Source organism: Nycticebus coucang, chromosome 20 (genome assembly GCF_027406575.1).
Source record: "Nycticebus coucang isolate mNycCou1 chromosome 20, mNycCou1.pri, whole genome shotgun sequence".
In the NCBI taxonomy this organism is placed as follows: Eukaryota; Metazoa; Chordata; class Mammalia; order Primates; family Lorisidae; genus Nycticebus; species Nycticebus coucang.
In genome coordinates this window covers 58,930,455-58,950,206 of record NC_069799.1, presented here as the reverse complement: position 1 = coordinate 58,950,206, position 19,752 = coordinate 58,930,455, and the positions used below count along the sequence as shown (strand labels likewise).

The 19,752-nt window shown below is 45.1% G+C and overlaps 1 protein-coding gene across 9 annotated transcripts in view; it reads right to left on the bottom strand.

Annotated features, from left to right (window-relative positions):
• FRMD4A (FERM domain containing 4A) overlaps positions 1-19,752 on the bottom strand; it is a 607,160-nt gene that overhangs the window by 126,795 nt on the left and 460,613 nt on the right. For all 9 annotated transcript variants that reach the window (XM_053572753.1, XM_053572754.1, XM_053572751.1 and 6 more), the window contains 2 exons: positions 15,640-15,734; positions 3,031-3,123 (listed from right to left, as the gene is read on the bottom strand). In XM_053572753.1, the coding sequence (XP_053428728.1) occupies positions 3,031-3,123; positions 15,640-15,734 (188 nt within the window). The remainder of the gene's footprint in view (positions 1-3,030; positions 3,124-15,639; positions 15,735-19,752) is intronic.

Sequence of the window (19,752 nt, the reverse complement as noted above, 5' to 3'; positions counted from 1 at the left end):
GTTGGAGGCCAGCAGCCTGTGATGGCACCAGAAACCACACGGCACAAACTGAGGGACCAGAGACACTATGACTTCTCTCATAGTCCTGTTTTCCATCCTTGCTGTGAGCAGAGCCAAAGGGGAGGCAGAGGGCAGCCTGGGTGGCTGCACATCATCGGAAGGGTAGGACAGACGTGCCCATCAAGGGAGGATTCAGTGGAGAAGAAGCTTGTGACAGAGAACAAGAGCAGGAACAAGCCCTGGGAGGCGGGGGAAGGGGCTGGAATCAGACGACACGTGGGCACTGGATGACGGGACCTCTGGGGTGCTTGTGTGTGCAGTGGGTATTGGGGGGGGGCACAGAATCAGGGCCAGGAGGCCAAGTGTGTGGCTTAGGAAGCAGAGAGGTGATGGCTTGAGTTTTCTCTGCAAAATCATAAGCAACACCACCTTCTCGGAGCAAAAGACTGGAGAGTCCAGTGTGGAGTCTATAGCAAGAGGTAAAGCCTCGGTGGGGACACAGGCGCCCTGAGCAGGCACGCCTGCCAGACCGGGCCGGAAATACTGAAGGTCTACACACGTAAGACGGCCACCGTCAAGGACGCACCAATGCGCAGCTGTAGGTGTGAATTCCTTTTCATCGTTTCTTCCTGACCACACCTAGCAGTTCAGGGGTAGAAAAAGAAAAGGGGTGTGTGGCTGAACTAACCAAGCTGGAAGGTTTGGGGGTGTGTGTGTCTGTGTGAGCTGGAACAGCAAAGGGAGGTGACGGCCAGGGGAGTGACGAGAGGAAGTACAACTGGGTTTGCCCTGAGTTGGCAAAGAGATACGACAGGCAGGGCTGGCAGGCTCTTGGAAATGGAGAGAGATTCTGGAAGTAGCAGCAGAGAATTAATGCCCCAAAGACTTCAAGATTTACAGCCTCAGTGACTGAATAGGTGAGGACATCACAGATTTGAAGGTGCCCTAGAAGGAAGCGAGGGGAGATAATGAACTTGGCTCTGGACCTGATAAGAGTGAAGTACTCAGGTGGGGCCTCCAGGAGGCAGCTGGAAATAGGAACCTGACACCCTCCAGAAAGAGCAGCGTTCACAGTGTTCTGTTGCGAGAAGCATATTAAAAAAATAGCCCAGAACAGCTGTCTCTAAATGTGGCTTTGGAGATTTTTTTCTAATGAGTGTTCTGTGAAGTTTCTACTTTGGCCAACCAGAAACACAGGCGGCTGGTGGCGGCAGAAGTGTCCTTTTGGGCTCTGGAGCAGAAGCGAATGCGACATCTGTGTGTACAGCCGCCCCACTGCCCAGCTCTCTTTAATGCTAGCACCTGTTACACCTTATACGGCTCTCCACGTTGTCTGGTTTCACACAGAGAAGTCAGCTTGGAGTGAGTCAGAATGATCTGCCCATCCTTGGGGAGAAACACTTCTGCATTGGTCTTAAGGTGCCCCAAGCTTTCCTATGAAGGCCCAGATCCCCAAACCCACAAATTACTCACAACAGACACTTGTGAACAAAACCACCTAATATGCAACCACGCCCGGCATTTCCTCTTCTTGGTTCATGTTGGTGAGACCTTCCAGGGAGAAGGGGGGAGCCTGCTCCCAGGTAAGTGTACTTATCCACTGGCAATTATAGGTTAATGAGCTGCTTCAGAGCAACCACCTGCCCCTCCCTGGGAGTTGTTCTTTGCTTTCGATGGTTACTTTTCTCTATTAATTGGAGAAACGGTAGATAGCATGCTAAAGAATATGGCATGGAAATCATTCCCATCAGTAATGGGAATGGCCAAGAGGAGCTCAGATCTGTTCGCAGCTGTTAAATCAAAAACGCATTAAATGCAAGGTTAAATTCACTCCACCAGCTGAGGGAAAGACACACACTCCCACCGGTCAAGTGAACCCTCTGACTCTTGCTTTAGGCTCTTCCGGTGCCTTTTGAGGTGTGTGCTTTAAAATATGTATCATCTGCCAGTGTTCCTGCTGGTGTGAAGACCAAGGCATTGGAATCTTACTGCCTCTGCAATTGTTTTGTAACCAAGATTCCAAACCTGTGATTTCCCACCTGTGTACCGTGAGACCATCTTAGGCATGCCGCGGAAAATTTTAAAGATCATTAATTAAATTATATTCAAAAGAATTTCAAAGCACAGTGAGTATATTCTATTTTTTAACTCTTTTTTGATCAACATAATTGAAATGTGCTGTGGAAGTTTAACGATAGGTTCAAGTGTGCCATGAGATAAAAAAGGTTGAAAAACACTGCTCCAGACAGAAAGAACCTCCATGCTGCAGAGTCTGGGAACTCAGGGTGCTACTGGATCTGGGGGCTCAGATTCTAACTTTGTTACTCATTTGTTCTTTGACCTTAAACCCCTGACTTGCCCCTACCATGGCTTCCCACCACCTTTTGCAAACAGATGTGATAAGACCTGTCTTCTTCACAATAAGACGGTCGCAAATGTTAACTATTTGAAACACTCTATCCCAAAGATAGTTCCTTCTGCAATCACACAATAAAATGTTTTGGAATAGATAAATGAGCAGAAAATGCCCAATATTTCTGATATGTCATTAGGACACATCCTCCCTTGCCAGGAAATACACTGATCTGTCGTTTGCTGCTGAGTTCCAGCTGTTCTTAACTTGGGATAAAACACCCAGGTTTTAAAAGACTCAAGTGGTCTTTTGTGACAGGGGGAAGGAAGACTAAGACATTGGTTATGTAGCTTCAAACTGCCCCCCACAAAGTATCTCAGGGCATGAGCTATGATAAGAGACTAGGTTTAGTTTCTGTGCCAAAAAAAGCACAGAAAGTGCTTTTGTCTTCATTCTTATGCAAGCATCGTAGTGCCAGATCAGTGCACACACACCAACATGCCTTACACACTCACACACTTGCGTCTCCATCTACGAGGAATACAGCTACGCTGTGCTCTTTATCGCTGGCAATGACCCAAGACAAACGTGATCTGCCTCTCCTTTGAATCACCTGTCCCTGACTTTTCTGACAAAGATCAAAAGGACGCAAACATGCAGAGAACAACTGTACGCACCTGACGCAAAAGTACAACACCACGGGTCCTGACTTTTTCGGGAAGTCATGTTCTAAAACTCTTCGATCTAGTTGAAGCCAGTTTAAGTGCCCCCTGAGGAAAATAAAAAGAAATTGGTTAGGGCTTTAGACTTTGCAGAAGCTTTTTGGGATTGGGGGGCGGGGGGCACGTGGAGCAGCGCGTGCTGGTTTGGAGGTGACTGTGTTAGCTTGTCAGTATTGGAAGAACCTGAAAGAATTCCCTGGGGAAAGATGCTGCCGCAGGAGACACTGACATTTGGGGGTAGAAAAGGCACCAGAAAGTCCCGAGGTTGGGACCTGCTGTCTGTTTCCCGGGCAGCACTGAAATGAAAATCAAACTATACACAGGGTCCCAAAAAATTATAATCCCATCTACCATATGACCCCATCTACCCCTGGGAAAAATGAAAGCACCTGTCCACACAAAAACTTTTATACAAATGTTCATGGACACTTAATGGGCATTTCATAGATATGGTCACAGACCCCAACTTGAAACAATCCAAGTGTTCCATCAACAGCAGAGTGATAGAAACTGTAATATGTCTACACAACGGAATAAAGAGGCTTTACTATGATACACAGTAGAACCTCTGTAGCTGGCCACCTCCCTACCCTGACCACCTCCTCAAGTTGACCCAATTTTCATAGACTGGACATGCACCACATGTGCGTATCAGCGCAGTCGGCCTCGTCCCTTATTTGACCACCTCCCTATGTCCACCAGTTTGTTATAGTCCCTTGGGTGGTCAATGCACAGAGGTTCTCCTGTGTATAGCGACAGGATGAATTTCAAAATAATTATGCTGAGTCAAAGGAAGCCAAATTAAAAAAAAGAAAAAGGGTATCTCCTTTTTTTTTTTTAACTACAGAAAATACACATTAATCTCAGAGATAAGAAGCAGGTCAGTGGCTGCCTGGGGGTGGCTGAGGGGTACGAGAAGAAACATTTGGGGAGTGCTGGCTATTCTCCCTACCTTGACTGTGGTCCATGGATGTGAATATATGTCCAAACTTGCCAAATTGTGCCCTTTAACGTATATAGTTTATTGTGTGTCAATGATACCTCGTTAAAGCTACTTTAGAAAGTGAACCCCAGAGCTTATTTGCCGACGTACAAATGGAGGCAATGCTGTGTTTCTTCCCTCTCCTTTCCCTCCCCAAATATCCACTGGCCACCTTCTCTGTAAAGCCTCTGAGGATGCAGCAGCCAGCAAAATACACAGGCTCTCAGCCCCCTGGGGCTTATACTCTTTTAAGGAGACAGACACTCAGCAATTGTTTTCTACAATTAATTACATCATTGCTAATGGCGTTAGGACAAGTTAGGAGAGCATTCAGGTAGGAGCTGGTCTAGTCTGGGGGCCCAAGCAGCACTCCCTGTTTGAGCTGAGACTTGAAGAAAGAGCAGGAGTTAATTCCGCGAGGAGAAAGGGGAGCCACTTTCCAGGCAGATAGCAGCATGTGCAAAGGGTAGGGAGGAAAGGGATGAAGCTGGAGAGAGCCTTGAAGGCCACGTGGGGAGGCTGGTCTTTGAAGCATGAGGCAGAGCCACAGAACAGCTGTGTGCAGAAGAATCCACTCCTCCCCTTACCAATCTCCGTCCATTATCCTGGAGGACACAGAGTCCAGTAATCACTTTACCGGCAGTTCTCGACCTGTGGATCGTGACTCATAGGAACTGCATTAAAGGGCTGTGGCATTAGGAAGGTGGAGAACCACTGCACTTTACTAAATAAACTCACACAGTAAACTCACAGACCCAGTGGACGGTCCTGCATCTCCCCAGGCACGATGCTGAGTGACTCCAATGTTCATGATGCACACACGTGTGCAAAAGGCTGGCATTTGAGAAACAGAATCTGTCCGCATCACTGTCTGAAACTGCTCCTCTGAGTACATGCTTGCTTCCAACAAAGGAGTGCAAGAAAGCACACTAGAGGCTTGCACTCCCTTTTTAAAACTTTGCCCCAAATGTATCATTTTACAAGAAAATAAATCCCTCTCAATGAAGCCCACGCCCCTGGCTGTGAGGACGATGATGTTTGGATTTGCCTCAGACTGGTGTCTGCCTGAACAATTCTGGCCTCTTTTTCTCCTTCTTAAAAGTCTCCAGCTAAAAAAAAAAAATTCCATTCACTTAATTTTTTTACTACCTTGGTCTGAATCCAGGAAGGGTTAAAGAAACGAAGGGAAGACCGTATCTTGTGAGTCAAATGTCCAGACGCACCATCCTTAGCTCACCGGGTTCCTACACTTCCCGTCTACGGAACTTACTCCGTGGATACGTTCATTTCCCCCAGCTGACTTCTCATCCCTGGTGAACGTCAGCAGCTATATCTCAGAAGGTGAAAGTCAGCAGGTTTGATCAACTGGCAGGTGTCAAATTATCATAAGCTACAGCCCCTACCTTCCTGGCTCTAACGATGCCCCGAACTCGCAAGGCCTCCTCCCTACAAAGGTGAGGTCAGAGGCCACAGTCTACAGCACCACCCGGTCGTGCAGGTTCTCCCAATCGGAAGTCAGACCACCACCTCCCCATCCTCTTTATTTGAACATGTGGCCACTGTTCAAGGCTGAGTTCAAGCCTCACTTTCAGTGAAGTGGTCCTTGATTTTCTCAGTGTGGGGCTTCTTTCAGACTTCTCCAGAGCTTCTGGTTTGTGTTGTCTGCAAGGCATTTGGTGGAATCTCATACAATGAGTTATTTTTAAAATAGAAGCTGTCTCTTAACTAAGTTATGAGTTTTCACCATTTAAAAAAATTATCCCAGGATCTAACACAGCGCCTGGCCAATACCAGGTGTTCAGAAGTGCTTGTTCATGGACTGAATGACTGATTACATACAAGATCAATCCATCCCATGGCCAGGAAGATCTGATATTCATCTTTTGCCTTGCAACATTTCTTTCTTTAATTTTTTAAAAAAATTTCTGATTAATGTAAGGGTACGCATGACTAGGTTACACCATTTGCGTTTGTTAGGAAGCATTTGAATTCCTTACAACATTTCTTGATAAATGGTCTGGTGGGAACAACCTTTATTCTCACAAGAGAAATCTTTAAATCACTTGCAGACTAGGATAGTATAAAAGCACAGTCATTTTTTATTGTCTGCAAGTTCAAGGAATACATGGGTCATTATGAAAGTTTTGGGATACACAAAAATTAAGAAACGGAGAATCCACGTACACAGAAACAAATGGAGCCCTCCCTGTAGCATGAAAAGCCGAGCAAGTTGAAACTCGTACGGGTGAATCGGAAAGGACACTGTCCACCATGTTTCTTGGAATTAAATAAGGGACCATAACATAGTCTGTCTCAAAACTTTCATAGTGACCTGGGAAGGAGGATCTGAGAGGTAGAATGGTCCACACGTGCCCTCAAAATCAGGCCACGGTCCAGGCTTGAGAAATTCTCACCTTGTTCCAATGTCCCCATATTATTGACCATGCAGCCTGATGGGGATGAGACTTGGGTCTCTGGGGTGGTCCCTCATGTGTGATGAAATCAAGGTGGGGACTTGCTACAAGAAGAGCCAGAGACAGGTGTCACTCGGACCCAGCTCTGCCGGGACCACACACTGCCAATGTTTCCTTCACGTGGATGGGAGATGCAGACAGGTGAGTCCCTCCCTACACAATTTCATTCTTCACATTAAACTTTTTTAATTGAATGACTAATTTTTTAAATGAATGACTGTGTTTTTTGTTTTGTTTTGTTCTGCAGTTTTTGGCCAGGGCCAGGTTCGAACCCGCCACCTCTGCTATATGGGGCCGGTGCCCTACTCCTTTGAACCACAGGGGCCACCCTAAATGAATGACTTTTTAATCAATAAATTAAACTGGAAATTCTTTTTCTCCCAGCCATATATTGGTTTGACATTTATCTATTAAAGGACCAGAAAAGAAAGAGAACGATTAGGAAGCAAAGACCACAAGATCACCCCTCAATGGAGTAGCTGGCCCGGGCAGACAAAGGACTCGCCTTTCTCCACTGCCCTGCTGAACTCTTCCTCCCCAATTTTGTGTGGATGGTGGGATTCACACACTGGCTGGCTCTGAAGTCCAATGGGGGTGGTGAGCACTTTCCTGCCCAGAGTCCTTGCACCCTCAGTGGAAGAAAGTTGTCTCTTCCAATGTTTTGAGTTTAATAAGTTGTAGTATTTTTTTTTTTTCGTGGTTTTTGGCCAGGGCTGGGTTTGAACCCACCACCTCCGGCATATGGGACTGGCACCCTACTCCTTGAGCCACAGGCGCCACCCAATGTTTTGAGTTTAAAAAGCTCTCATGGAAGGCTGCTCAGAAAGGGACCGACGGACAGCACCAACAATTCATCCAAGGTCCCTCATGATAACTACCTGCTATGTCTTTGGGCTAAGAGATGGATTACAAGGCACACTGGAAACTATAATTCTGGGCCCCCCAGGTTTGGCTGCAGTAGGACTTGTTAAAATGTTACAGGTCCTAAATCACATTCCTTGCACCCAAGTGGGTCAAAGATTCTGCACTGCAGAGGGTCTTTTCTTTCCTATTTAATGCACCCCAGTCCTGACCTCCAGTGCCTGCCCCAAATCATTTGTGTTTTCCCTTTTCGTTAGGATGATAGGAAACTCCAAGAGGTAAAGGAGCATTTCCCGTATACAGTTTAACTAAGACATGCCTGATAGCTTGGCTTTCAATGATTCTCATTGATTTTTCATTTGAGAATGTACATCAGTACATTTGCTAGCAACAACGCAAAAAGCACACCAGCAGAGCAAGGATTTTCGTTATCATGTGACTGATAATCAAGCCGAGCGAGATAACACTCATTTGGTTTAGGGGGGTAGTAGGTCAAAAGTGTCAGGTCAGTAATAAATATGCAATCGCTTCTGGGGAATAGAAATTGGATGCATTTATTTAACAGATTCCTCTGAGCTGCTACATTGAAAACTAATAGATTTTTAGTTCAAGTGTTGGCATTTGCAATCTGGATATCCTCGGGGAGAGCTTTGTTTATAGTTACTGGAGGGTGGAGGAGGGTGACAGTCTATCTGAACCCACACTTCTCAGACGTGGTAGGGGAGAAGAAGCCACCTGCCTTTCAGATGCTTCTATTGCAGGTGGAAACGAGTGTCCGCAGAGCGCCAAAGCCAGAGTATGATTCTTTTTTTTTTTTTTTTTGAGACAGAGTCTCATGTCACCTTGGGTAGAATGCCATAGAATCATCATCATAAATCATAGCAACCTCAAATCCCTGGTCTTTCCTCTTGCCTCAGCCTCCTGAGTAGCTGGGACTACAGGTGCCCACCATGACTTCGGACTAGTTTTTCTATTTTTATTATTTTATTTTACTTTATTTATTTATTTTCTTTTGGCTGGGGCTGGATTTGAACCCGCCACCTCCGGCATATGGGGCCGGTGCCTATCCCTTTGAGCCACAGGCGCTGCCCCAGAGTATGATTCTTACAGATGCGACTGGTTGGAGGCAGGGTGGGGGGCGCTTCAAATGTTTAGCTATTTGGTGTCCTTGACTCGAAAGTATCTGTCTGTGCTCATCAGGACAGCCTCGGGACAGCAATTTAACTAGAAGCTCTCAAAAGCAGAGAAAGGTTCAAGTAGGGTGTGTGCTGGGAAGACCAAGTTACTAAATTACGGGCTATTCAGCGCCACTGAGTTTCTGGCTTTTATTTTTTTATTGATGGAAAAATTGTTTGCTCTGTTATGTCTCCTTCAGCCTATTCCAAATTTTCTATTTATTTATTTATTCATTTTTATTTAAATAGATTTAGGGGGGTACACATGGCTTTTTCTTACATGGCTGAATCCTACAGTGTTACCTTATTTATTAATCACCTCTTAAACTACAAACAAACTCGACATGGAGCCAAAGGCTAATCATTTCTGTACCTCCAGGGGTTAACCGCAGATGCCAAATAAATATTTGTTAAGAGAACGCATACACCGGCCTCACCATAGGCCTCGCAGATCAATATTCTTACAGGTTCAAGGGCCGCCTCCCTATGTCTAGACATAGCTCCCGTCCCAAATAAACAGTCTCCATATTAAGAATTCACTCTGCTCACCTGAATCCCAGCTCACTCATATCCTCTGCATTGGGAAGGAAAAGGGGAGGGGAAAGTCGCTCGGCCCTCCTCAGATGGTACCATTCTTTTTAGTCATCTCAGCTCCAAGCAGGAGAGTTACACCCAAGCCCTTCTCTGCTCACTAACTCTCCGGGACTGTTGTTGTTTGCTGTAAGGCCTGAGAGTATGGCGTGGTTATCCCAGAGGCGGTAAGGCCACGTTCCCAGCGGCAGCTGTGACAAGCCAGGCACAGAAGTTGTGCTAGTGACTTTCTCCTCTCTCCCCAAACAGCAGATAATAACTGGAACTCCCAAACCCATTTCTAAATAAATCACTTTCCCAGAGCGGCTTCTCACTGCTGTTTCTTGTGCAAATAGAAAATTGCTCTGGTGTGTTGTTTATATCTAAATTGTAGATAAGCTTCAGACCAGGATTGGTGAATAGCCAGACCCTTTGCAGAGGCCTCACCAGCACTAATCATGGTTGAAGCAAATGCCAAGATACCCAGGCAGGACAGGGCACACTCCACGTGCCAAGATACTGGGCTCTGGATCTAAAAAAGAATTTCCAATGAGTTGGGCCATTTTAGACTTAATTACTTGGGTAAGTCAGACGTCCCAAGTAGTGCCAATCAAGTAATTCAATTAATTGAGACCTAAGATGCTCACGGGGGTGGGGTGGGGGGGAGGACCTCAATTGGCTATGCATACGGTTCTTATTAGAATCCTGGCTTGAGGGTACCTACTCCTCTAAAATTTATTCCGTAAACTTTTAAAGGTAAACTTTTGTGAAGGAGAGTGAATGTGATTTCTTTTTTTTTTTTTTTTTTTTGTGGTTTTTGGCCGGGGCTGGGTTTGAACCTGCCACCTCCGGCATATGGGACCGGCGCCCTACTCCTTGAGCCACAGGTGCCGCCCGTGAATGTGATTTCTTAACAAATTTCAAAGTTGTCTATTATTAAATAAGAGACAGAATCTTACTTCATCACCCCTGGGTAGAGTGCAGGGGCATCATCCTAGCTCACAGCAACCTCAGACTCCTAGGCTCAAGGGATCCTCCAGTCTCAGCCTCCCAGGTAGCTGCGACTACAGGGTCCATCACCACGCCTGGCTAATTTTTCTGTATTTAGTAGAGACGGGGTCTTACTTTTGCTCAGGCTGGTCTCGAAGTCCTGAGCTCAGGGGAGCCTCCCACAGTGTTAGGATTACACGTGTGAGCCACGGCAGTGGGTCATGAGAGAGACACTCTCAACTCCTTTTGTCAGCAGCTACGAGTCCTATAGTCCCACGTCCTATCAGCTGAGCTACTGAGCAGTGCTCATATTTTTTTTTTTTGTAGAGAGAGTCTCACTGTACCGCCCTCGGGTAGAGTGCCGTGGCGTCACACGGCTCACAGCAACCTCTAACTCTTGGGCTTACACGATTCTCTTGCCTCAGCCTCCTGAGCAGCTGGGACTACAGGCGCCCACCACAACGCCTGGCTATTTTTGTTGTTGTTGCAGTTTTGACCGGGGCTGGGTTTGAACCCGCCACCCTCAGCATATGGGGCCGGCACCCTACTCACTGAGCCACAGGCACCGCCCAGTGCTCATATTTTTAATTAGTAAAATACATTCTGACTGTACTTGGCTTTTAAAACATGCGGTAATGGCTAACCAAGTTTACTCTCCTTCTCTCTTTAGTTTCTAAATATTTTTAAAGGTTTTCTTTTTTAACAGAGATGTGTATTTACAGCATTCAATGAGCAATGGTTAACATTTATGACAGGTGATTCAAATTTAAATCTATTAAGACTATCATTACTTCCCCCTTGGGGTATGTTGGATTATTTCTGCTGAAACCAAAAAGTTGTTCAGTTACAGTTTTTGATGATAGGACCCTTTGTTCCCGCCCACTCCCGGTTCGTAACTTAAAAAAACAAAACTCACGTCTTAAAACAATAGAAATACTTGGAAAATGAACTGTAAAAATGACTTTCTCTAATTGATGGATGGCAATGTTTGATCAATGCACATCTAAGTTATCCAACTTCTACACACAGAAAAACTACATCTGAACTTCAGAGTTGGTTCTCAAACTGTTAGGAAAGGAACCTAGAAGGGATATAACTTTGCAGGTCCCTAGGAGGTGTCATCATTGGCCTCAACATTCAGAGTTTAGGTAGAATCAGCTTCTCTTCTTGGCTCAAGAGCAGTGATTTTCAATGGGTGTAGATCTTAGGTGTGCCATGAAAATTTTTAAAGATTATTAATTACGGGATTCTCAAAAGAAGTTCAAAGCACAGTACGTATATTCTTTTTTTTTTTTTTGCTCTATTTTTTTTTGATCAATATCATTTAAGTGTGCCATAGAAGTTTAACTATATGTTCAAGCGTGTCGTGAGATAGAAAAGGTTGAAAAACACTGCTCTAGAGGGAGGGAGAAGAGGAAATGAACATCAACAGTCCCTCTTTCTAGAACATGGGTTTTCAAGCGTGGCGTGTATTAGAATCAACTGGGGGCTCTGTGAGACCTCGCAATGCCCCTGTCACACACAGTTCGATTAAATCAGACTTTCTGGGGCAGGTCCCATGCATGGGTATTTTATAAAGTGTCCCAGGTAATTCCATCAGGCAGCCACAACTGTTGAGTTGTGTTACAGTTGAGTTCCACAACAGTGGCAAAACAAATATTTATAATAACTGTTTTAAGATCAAATTTATACCAGGCTCTCTTTCTTTGTTTCAGAAGGTTTTAAAGGCTGCCAAAACGTCATGGTTTGCCTATTTCATCACAATTCAGGTAATTTATATCTGATCAATTCAGACCACCTATATCTCCTTTTATTAGGACAGAGTTGGTAAAACTAAGACAAGGCCAGATGCAAATGAATCGTGGAATACAAAATGACACTCGTGGGAAGGCTGGTGACATCTGAGCAAAGTCTGTAGGTTAGTTCAAAATACAGTAGCAGTGTTAATGTCTTAGTTTTGATAAAGGGGACATGGTTTGCAAGATGGTAACACTTGTTGAAGCCAGGTATACAAGAACTCTCTACTCTTTTCACAATTCTTTTTCAAGTCAAATTATTTCTTTTCTTTTCTTTTTGAGACAAAGTCTCACTCTGTGGCTCTGGGTAGAATGCAGTGGCATCACTCACAGCAACCTCAAATTCTTGGGCTTGAGCAATTCTCTTGCCTCAGCCTCCCAAGTAGATGGGACTATAGGTGCTGACCACCACACTTGGCTAGTTTTTCTCTCTCTTTCTTTCTTTCTTTTAGTAGAGACAAGGTCTCTCTCTTGCTCAGGCTGGTCTTGAACTCATGAGTTCAAGCAAACCACCCACCTTGGCCTCCCAGAGTGTTAGGATTACAGGGATGAGCCACTCTGCCTGGGCAAGTCAGATCATTTCTAACTAAACAGTTTAAAAGGTTAAATTACAAAAGAGAAGGTGGAGCTAGCATCATGCGATAAAAATTGTTGGATTACGGACAATATTTAACATTCTTGGGCATAAAGTCTTCTGTGGACTCAGACACTTTATTAATGAATGCAATGTAGGGATTGAGAGACACTTACAGGATGGCCAGTTTCCTGTCTATTTCTGTTTTATCTTTCTTTTCTCCAGTTTCATCTAGATCCCACACGATGCCAATAGCAGTTAATTCTGAATGGTCCCTGACAATAGCAAAAATTCTACTCCTAGGAGTGATAATGCTGTTGGTAACAACAGCTTGCACGTGTACAGTCCTTTACAGATTATAAGCACTTCCCAAGTGTTCATCCTGTTTGGTTTGCACTGGAAACAGGCAAATGCAGGTGGTACCCCATCAACTGAATAAAGAATGAAACCGCGGTCACATTTTATTATAAAACACACAGTATAGCACCTATATAAATCACACACCCCCACCCCCACACGCACAGTTTGAAAACATGCTTATTACAAAGACCTTGTGTTAGCGGTGCACAGAGAGAAGGCTTGGGGACATACTGTAAAGCTAGTGTTTAAGGACACACAATTCACTAACCCAGAGCAGGTGACGTCCCCTGGCACTATTTACATGGGGCGGTTTTTGTTTTTCCCTTTGCTTCCAGGAAAAGGAGACAAGTTCAGGTCCCCAAAGTGGCACCAGCAATGTCTGTTGCCCAGGCCTTGTCTGGCCAGGACTGCCCTGGGTCACAGCTGTCCCTTGCCAACCCGTGTTTCTGTCCCCATGGAGGCGCTGGCCCCTGACATTTACCCTTTCCCTGGTGGGCCAGGCACACTTGCCAGCTCTCTTTTGGAAACCGTTTGCCAGCTCCAGCTGTTTCTCCTGACTTCTCCTGGCTGCCTGCCACTCCTACCACCAGAGTCTGGGGGAGGTGATGGAGGCGGCCACACTATCGCTGGGCTGTGCCCGAAGGACGACTCACATGCTATTCATCATCGTCCCCCAGAAAGCTTCCATGATGGCTCACATCCTCCTCCCCACCACCCCTGACAGAGCATCCATGCTGCCTGCCAGTTCTGTGGCCAGAGAGGGCGAGACGCCTGGTCTCCACGTGCATGTGCGTGCGCACACACACACTCTTTCTTCACCAGCACAGAGAAGCAGGGAGTGCGGACCCAGAGCACGCAGGCTTAAGCTGGGTGGGACAACAACTGGACCTGCTGTGTGCACTCCCGCCCGTGACCCGTGGCTTTCGCGCCCTCGTCTCTCCCGGGAGCAGAGTGACTTTCTCCCTAGGATGGATCCCTCCCAGCCATGCTGTGAGGGCAGGGATTTGGAACACTCAGCAGAGGCACGGAACGTGCTCTTTTTTCCATCACGTTGGTTCTGAAGGGAAGTCTAGTGGGGCCACGTAGGGACCGTGAACAATAGGAGTATGACTGATTGTAACTTATGTTTCCTTCTAATTAGTGAAGGGAGTAGGAAGAGCAATTTAAGGGGTTTCCAGGAGAAACAGCAGAAGGTGTCTGCACTTATAGAAGTAATTATTCTAGATGTGCATTTATTTAAACGTTTTGGGGTGGGGGTGGGGGATTGGAGACAGAATCCATTCTGTTGCCCTGGGTAGAGTGCTGTGGCATCATAGCTCACAGCAATCGCAAACTCCTAGGCTCAAGTGGTCCTCCTGCCTCAGCCTCCTGAGTAGCTGGGATTACAGGCGCCCACCACAATGCCCAGACAGGTTTTCTGTTTTTAGTAGAGACAGGGTCTTGCTCTTGCTTAGGCTGGTCTTGAACTCCTGAGCTCAAGTGATCTCTCTGCCTCAGCCTCACAGAGTGCTGGGATTACAGGTATGAGCCAACCTGCCCAGCCTTAAATGTTTGTTTAAAAAAAAAAAAATACATAGTGCTACCTCCTCTCTGCTGAAGCCCTGAACTTTCCCCAGCTGGGCTTTCTCCTCCCTTCCTGGCAATTCCCGCTGACCAGGGGCAGCCATCTCTGTCTTCCAGATCAGTCTCCCACGGGCACCAGGACAGGGCTTTTTCCTTGAGGAAGATGTGACCTTCTTCCTGGACACACCATAGCCCCAAATATCACTAATGTATAGGGCGACCATATGTTCTAGTTCGTCCAAGACAGCCCCGATTTACATCCCTGTTTATTCACAGTGTCCTGATTTAAATGATAAGTCATGTGATGGCCCAGTCCATCTGCAGCTCTGTCTGGACACCTCTGCTGCTGACCAACAGGGAGGCCACCTGGTCTTGCTTCAGAAGCCATCCTGCCTCTACGGCACCCCAATTCCTGGGCCAAGGGATCCTTGCTTAGCTGCTAACCTAACACTGATCTACTAGTAGTTTAGGGGATCATGTGTATAATTCTAGAGATCTAGAGTGGTACATGTACACACATGCGCACGCACAGAGGAAAGAGAATTATGAAACATTTGCTCACAACAGCTCCTTTTTCTCTCAGGATCTGCATGGGCCTTCTCTGGACCCTTCTGATAACAGGACAATAAGAAGAACATTGAGACTTGAGTAACGGTTCTCCTTCCTTGTAAAGCATCATTTTACAGAGCCACATGGAAAGACCAGCAGAAGCAAGTACTGTTCTGCACAGACCAGCGACCTGAATTTTTGATGGTCATTTTCTCTCTGCTTTGGCTTAGTCGGGGCGGTGCATAGCTTTTTTTCATTTTGAATTTATCATTAAATTCGCTTCCTGTTATTGTTATCCCAACCCTGGAGAGAAATGCTTCACCTCCAGAAGTTTTCGTTTAACTTTAATAGAAAACAAACCCATACAGATCTACTAAAAAAAAAAAATAATAATAAACATTTCGGTCTGAACATGAACCTGCTTGATTATGTGTATAAGAACTAGTTCACCTAATAATTTCATAATACTAGCATCATCCTAATTATATCCCTTGGCTATTCTAGCCATGATCACAAGGCCTTTGAAACTTGGATGATGAACTTGGACTGACCCCAGACTACGGGACCCAAGTGGCCTGCAGCTGATCCCCCTGTTGGCAGCAGGAACAGCTAATACAACTTCAGGTCCCTCCCTTTTCCGTGGGGTTCAGAGGGCTGCGGCGGTACTTACGTCTCATCTGTGAACGCGATCCCAAAGTATTCCTTCTCCTTCAGATTGAAGTGAGAGGCCACAAGGTCCAGAAGCTCCTTGGCCAAAAGCTTGGGCTGGAGGAGGGAAGAACAGAACAGAGAAGGGTAAGAGATAAGCAACTGCCCTTCCTAAAACACGTAACAGCAGGTGTCTGAAATGTTTTCAGTGGAATATCTCAAAGCTCGAGTATGTCACTGCAAGTGATTTTTATAAAGCAGCGGAGTGAAGGGCCATTGCGGGACCAAGACCTTCCATCTTGGTTCCTAGCCATCATCTTCTGTCAACAGATGACACTGGCTCTTTTGGCAGAGCTGTCCAACCTGTAGTTTCCTTCCCCATTTCACACTGCATTGACAAGAAGATGCCTTCTTTTAAACAGGTTGTAATACCCAACAAACCCATAGTAGTTTCTGTGTGGCGTTGTTATAAGCACTTCACAAAGGCTGTTATCTTTAATCCTTACCACAACCCTATCGGGCCGTCCACTGTTCAGGGAGGACCTGGTCACCTACAGAGAAAGCAAGTGTTGGGACTAGAATTCGGACCTTGGACATCTGGCTGCCGAGACTCTAACCTCCACCACTCTGTATGACCCCATAACTTTAAATAGAAATAATAAAGTTTAGGATATTGCATCCTCATTTATAAGTGAAATATGTTTGTAATTTCCCTTCATATATTTTTTCCAATTCTAATATCGGGTATATCCAGATTAAAAAAAAGAAAGAATAAAGGCACCGCCTATTAAAACTGCTAAAATTAAAAAGCCAAAGAGTATTGAAGAGTAAAGCAAAAATTTACCTTTTCAAAGAAGAAGAGTCTTTGCCTAACTATGTTTTATGGTAAGATAAAACTCTTCCTTTAAAACTCTGCCAGTCTAAAGAAGAGTATCAGCGCTCTAGGCATAAAATCCCCACAGATGTTGGTGAGTATTGTCAGCACATTACTCTCCCTGGTCCTTTGCTATTGAAATGATCAAAGAACACCAGGCAGTGAAGTGGGGAGGGGGAAGGCTGTGTGATGGGACACCTGGCCTAACAGAGAATAGCTATTTCTAAATTAGCTTCCATTTCATGCATACAAAACACATTGCCTTTATTCTGTGATAACTGCTCCATTCCAAGGACATTTACTGGGTATCCCCAAGCTCAGAGCAAAGACAAAGATTCTGGGAGAGAGAATGTGTGTGTGTGTGTGTGTGTGTGTGTGTGTGTGTGTGTGAACATGTGCATTTATATGCATTATTTTCACTTTTCCTTAATGTGTTTCTTATTCTGTTGGCCTGGGAAACATGATTCCCAGGGTTGGCACAGTGTAGCTACAACGTGATTACATTTATTCTTTGCTTCAGAGAGCAGGTGAGAATGAATGGAAGGTGGTGTGTGGAGAGGGGTGGGAGGGCATTTTGGGGAAGAGGGGGAGCCAGGAAAACAAATGTGATCTTAGCCAATAGGCACTGAGCACTCTAGCCGCTCCCCTTGGGATAAACCAGAGGTTACTTTAGCCGATCATATTATATTTAACTCTCCTTCTAATTCTGCACTTTCCCAGGAACTCACTGAGGTACCATCGTGTCCCGATCTCACAACTATCTAGAATAGAGATTGTTGTTCCTTTGCCAAAGAAGATGGAGACCTAAAGACAGCAGCCAGCCTGTTCTCACTGTTACAGCAAAGCCAGGATTCAAAACAAAGTTCAGATGCACACTATGGAATATTATTTTTGCTGGAAAAAAGAATGAATAATTTTAACATGGATGGACCCTGAAGACATTATGCTAAGTTAAAGAAGCCAGACACCAAAGGACAGGTACTGTTATAATTCTGCTTAGATGAGGTAATTATAGTAAGCAAACTTGTGGTGACAACAGAATAGAGGTTACCAGGGCATGGCGGGAGGAAAGGATGGAGAGTTACTACTTTATGGCACAGCATTTCTGTTTTGGATGATGAAAAAATTTGGAGATAGTAGTGATGGTTACATAACATTGTGAATACACTTAATGCCACTGAATTGCACACATAAAAAATGGTTAAGTTTTATCTTATGTATACTTTGACATAATAAAAAAGGAAGAAGCGGGGGAAAACTCCCTGAGGTCTGGCTGGCCTCAAAGCTGACATGCATAATCCCTCTGCCAACCCTCCTCTGCTGATGACCCCTGGGTGAGAAGTCAAAGATCATGTGTCCTGAGGGCCCTGGCTGGGTGAGGGCTATATTGCTCACTTGAAACCAGTACATTGGCACTATGGATTTATACATCAGTACCTTGAACTTGGGTAAATGTGAGTCTTCCCTCAAGGATGAAAAAATCAGGTTTCTGAGCCTGCATAGATAAAGAAAGGGCTTAACGCATTGACGAATTGACCAGAGGAATGAATACCATCTTCGTAGCCTTGTGGAAACTGACATTTGGCCTCTTCCTAGTGCTATGTCCTTCTAATTAGCCTGGGGCACAGCCCTTTCTATATTGAAATCTCTACAATAAGAAAATGCCTTTTCTTGGTGACTCATACACTGCATAAAACTAAAAAGGCTCTGAGCAGTTAACGCCATCACTAGAATAAACGTCATCCTTTCAAATGAACTCTTTTTCATAAGGACACATAGCTTAGTAAATCAAAATAGAAATTACAAAGGTCAGTTTCATTACTTTATACAAGTTATTATAGCTCATATGTATCACTTCAAGGAAGAAAAGCTAGAATTTATCACCCACAATTTACAAATGGAGAAATCAGGCGCCAAGGTTACAACTCCTGAATCTTAACTCCTCTAAAAAGCCACACACTTTTTTTCTGCTATCAGAAAAAGTGGCTACAGCCCAGAAAGTGGCTGCTCCATGAACGAGAGTAACAGCTCCTCCCACACCTGATAAGCGGTTGTGCAGTGTGAGTGAGAAATAAACTTCATTGTTTTAAGTCACTGAGATTTTGGGGGGTGTTTGTCATTACAGCATAACCTAGCCTGTCCTAATTCAGGCATTAAATCCTTAAATCTCTGCACAGTTGGTTTAAAACTAAGGCATCAGCCCTTTGATTTCCTGATGTTGCAAACTAAGGCAATATCCCCTCTTGACATGATAGTGATTAATGTACTACATTGTTCCAAAAGTTTCCTAAACTTCTTTAGAGAAAGTTGCTGGGTGAGCAGAAAGCCGTCTACTCTCATGTACTTTGCAGGGATGTTTACAGAACCCTGCTGATTATAATTTGCCAATTACTCCTGCTGTAAACATTGCTGCACTTTGCAGGGATTGGGCTGGGAGCAAAGCCAGAAAGGCCGCCTGTACCCCATCGAGTTCTGCAGGACAACCTGGGCAGGGGTCCAGAGGCCACTTAGGCAAAGTAAGCCCTTCCCATCGTGGGTTTTTCAAAAATAGCCTCTCCTGGGTCATCAACCCTGCTAGGTCCCTGCATTTAAAGCTGGCTTTGTCTCAGCTGTGATTAACTTTGTCCACTCATTCTCACTAATTTTTGTCCTCTTTTTCCTTTTAAAATTTTTATTTTTTATTCTGAGACAGAGTCTCACTATGTTGCCCTTGGTGCCGTGGTGTCACAGGTCACAGCAACCTCAAATGCTTGGGCTTAAGCGATTCTCTTGCCTCAGCTTCCCAAGTAGCTGGGACTACAGGTGCCTGCCACAACGCCCAGCTATTTTTGTTGTTTTAGTTGTCATTATTGTTTAGCAGGCCTGGGCTGGGTTCAAATCCCTCTCACCCAAGGGTAGCATCAGCAGAAGAGGGATGGCAGAGGGATTACGCATCGGGCTTGAGGCCAGCCAGACCTCAGGGGTCTTTTCCCCCCTTCTTCCTTTTTTTATTGTATCAAAATATACGTAAGATAAAACTTAACCATTGTAACCATTTTTATATGTGCAATTCAGTGGCATTGAGTGGATTCACAATGTTATGTAACCACCACAACTATTTCCAAAATTTTTTATCATCCAAAACAGAAATGGTGTGCCATTAAGTAGCCCCAGTGTATGTGGCCGGTGCCCTACCCACTGAGCATGGGCGCCGAGCCCTCTTTTTCCTTTTTCTATCTCAGATTCTTCTTCCATTGTCCTTCTAAGCTTTTATTCCTCCTT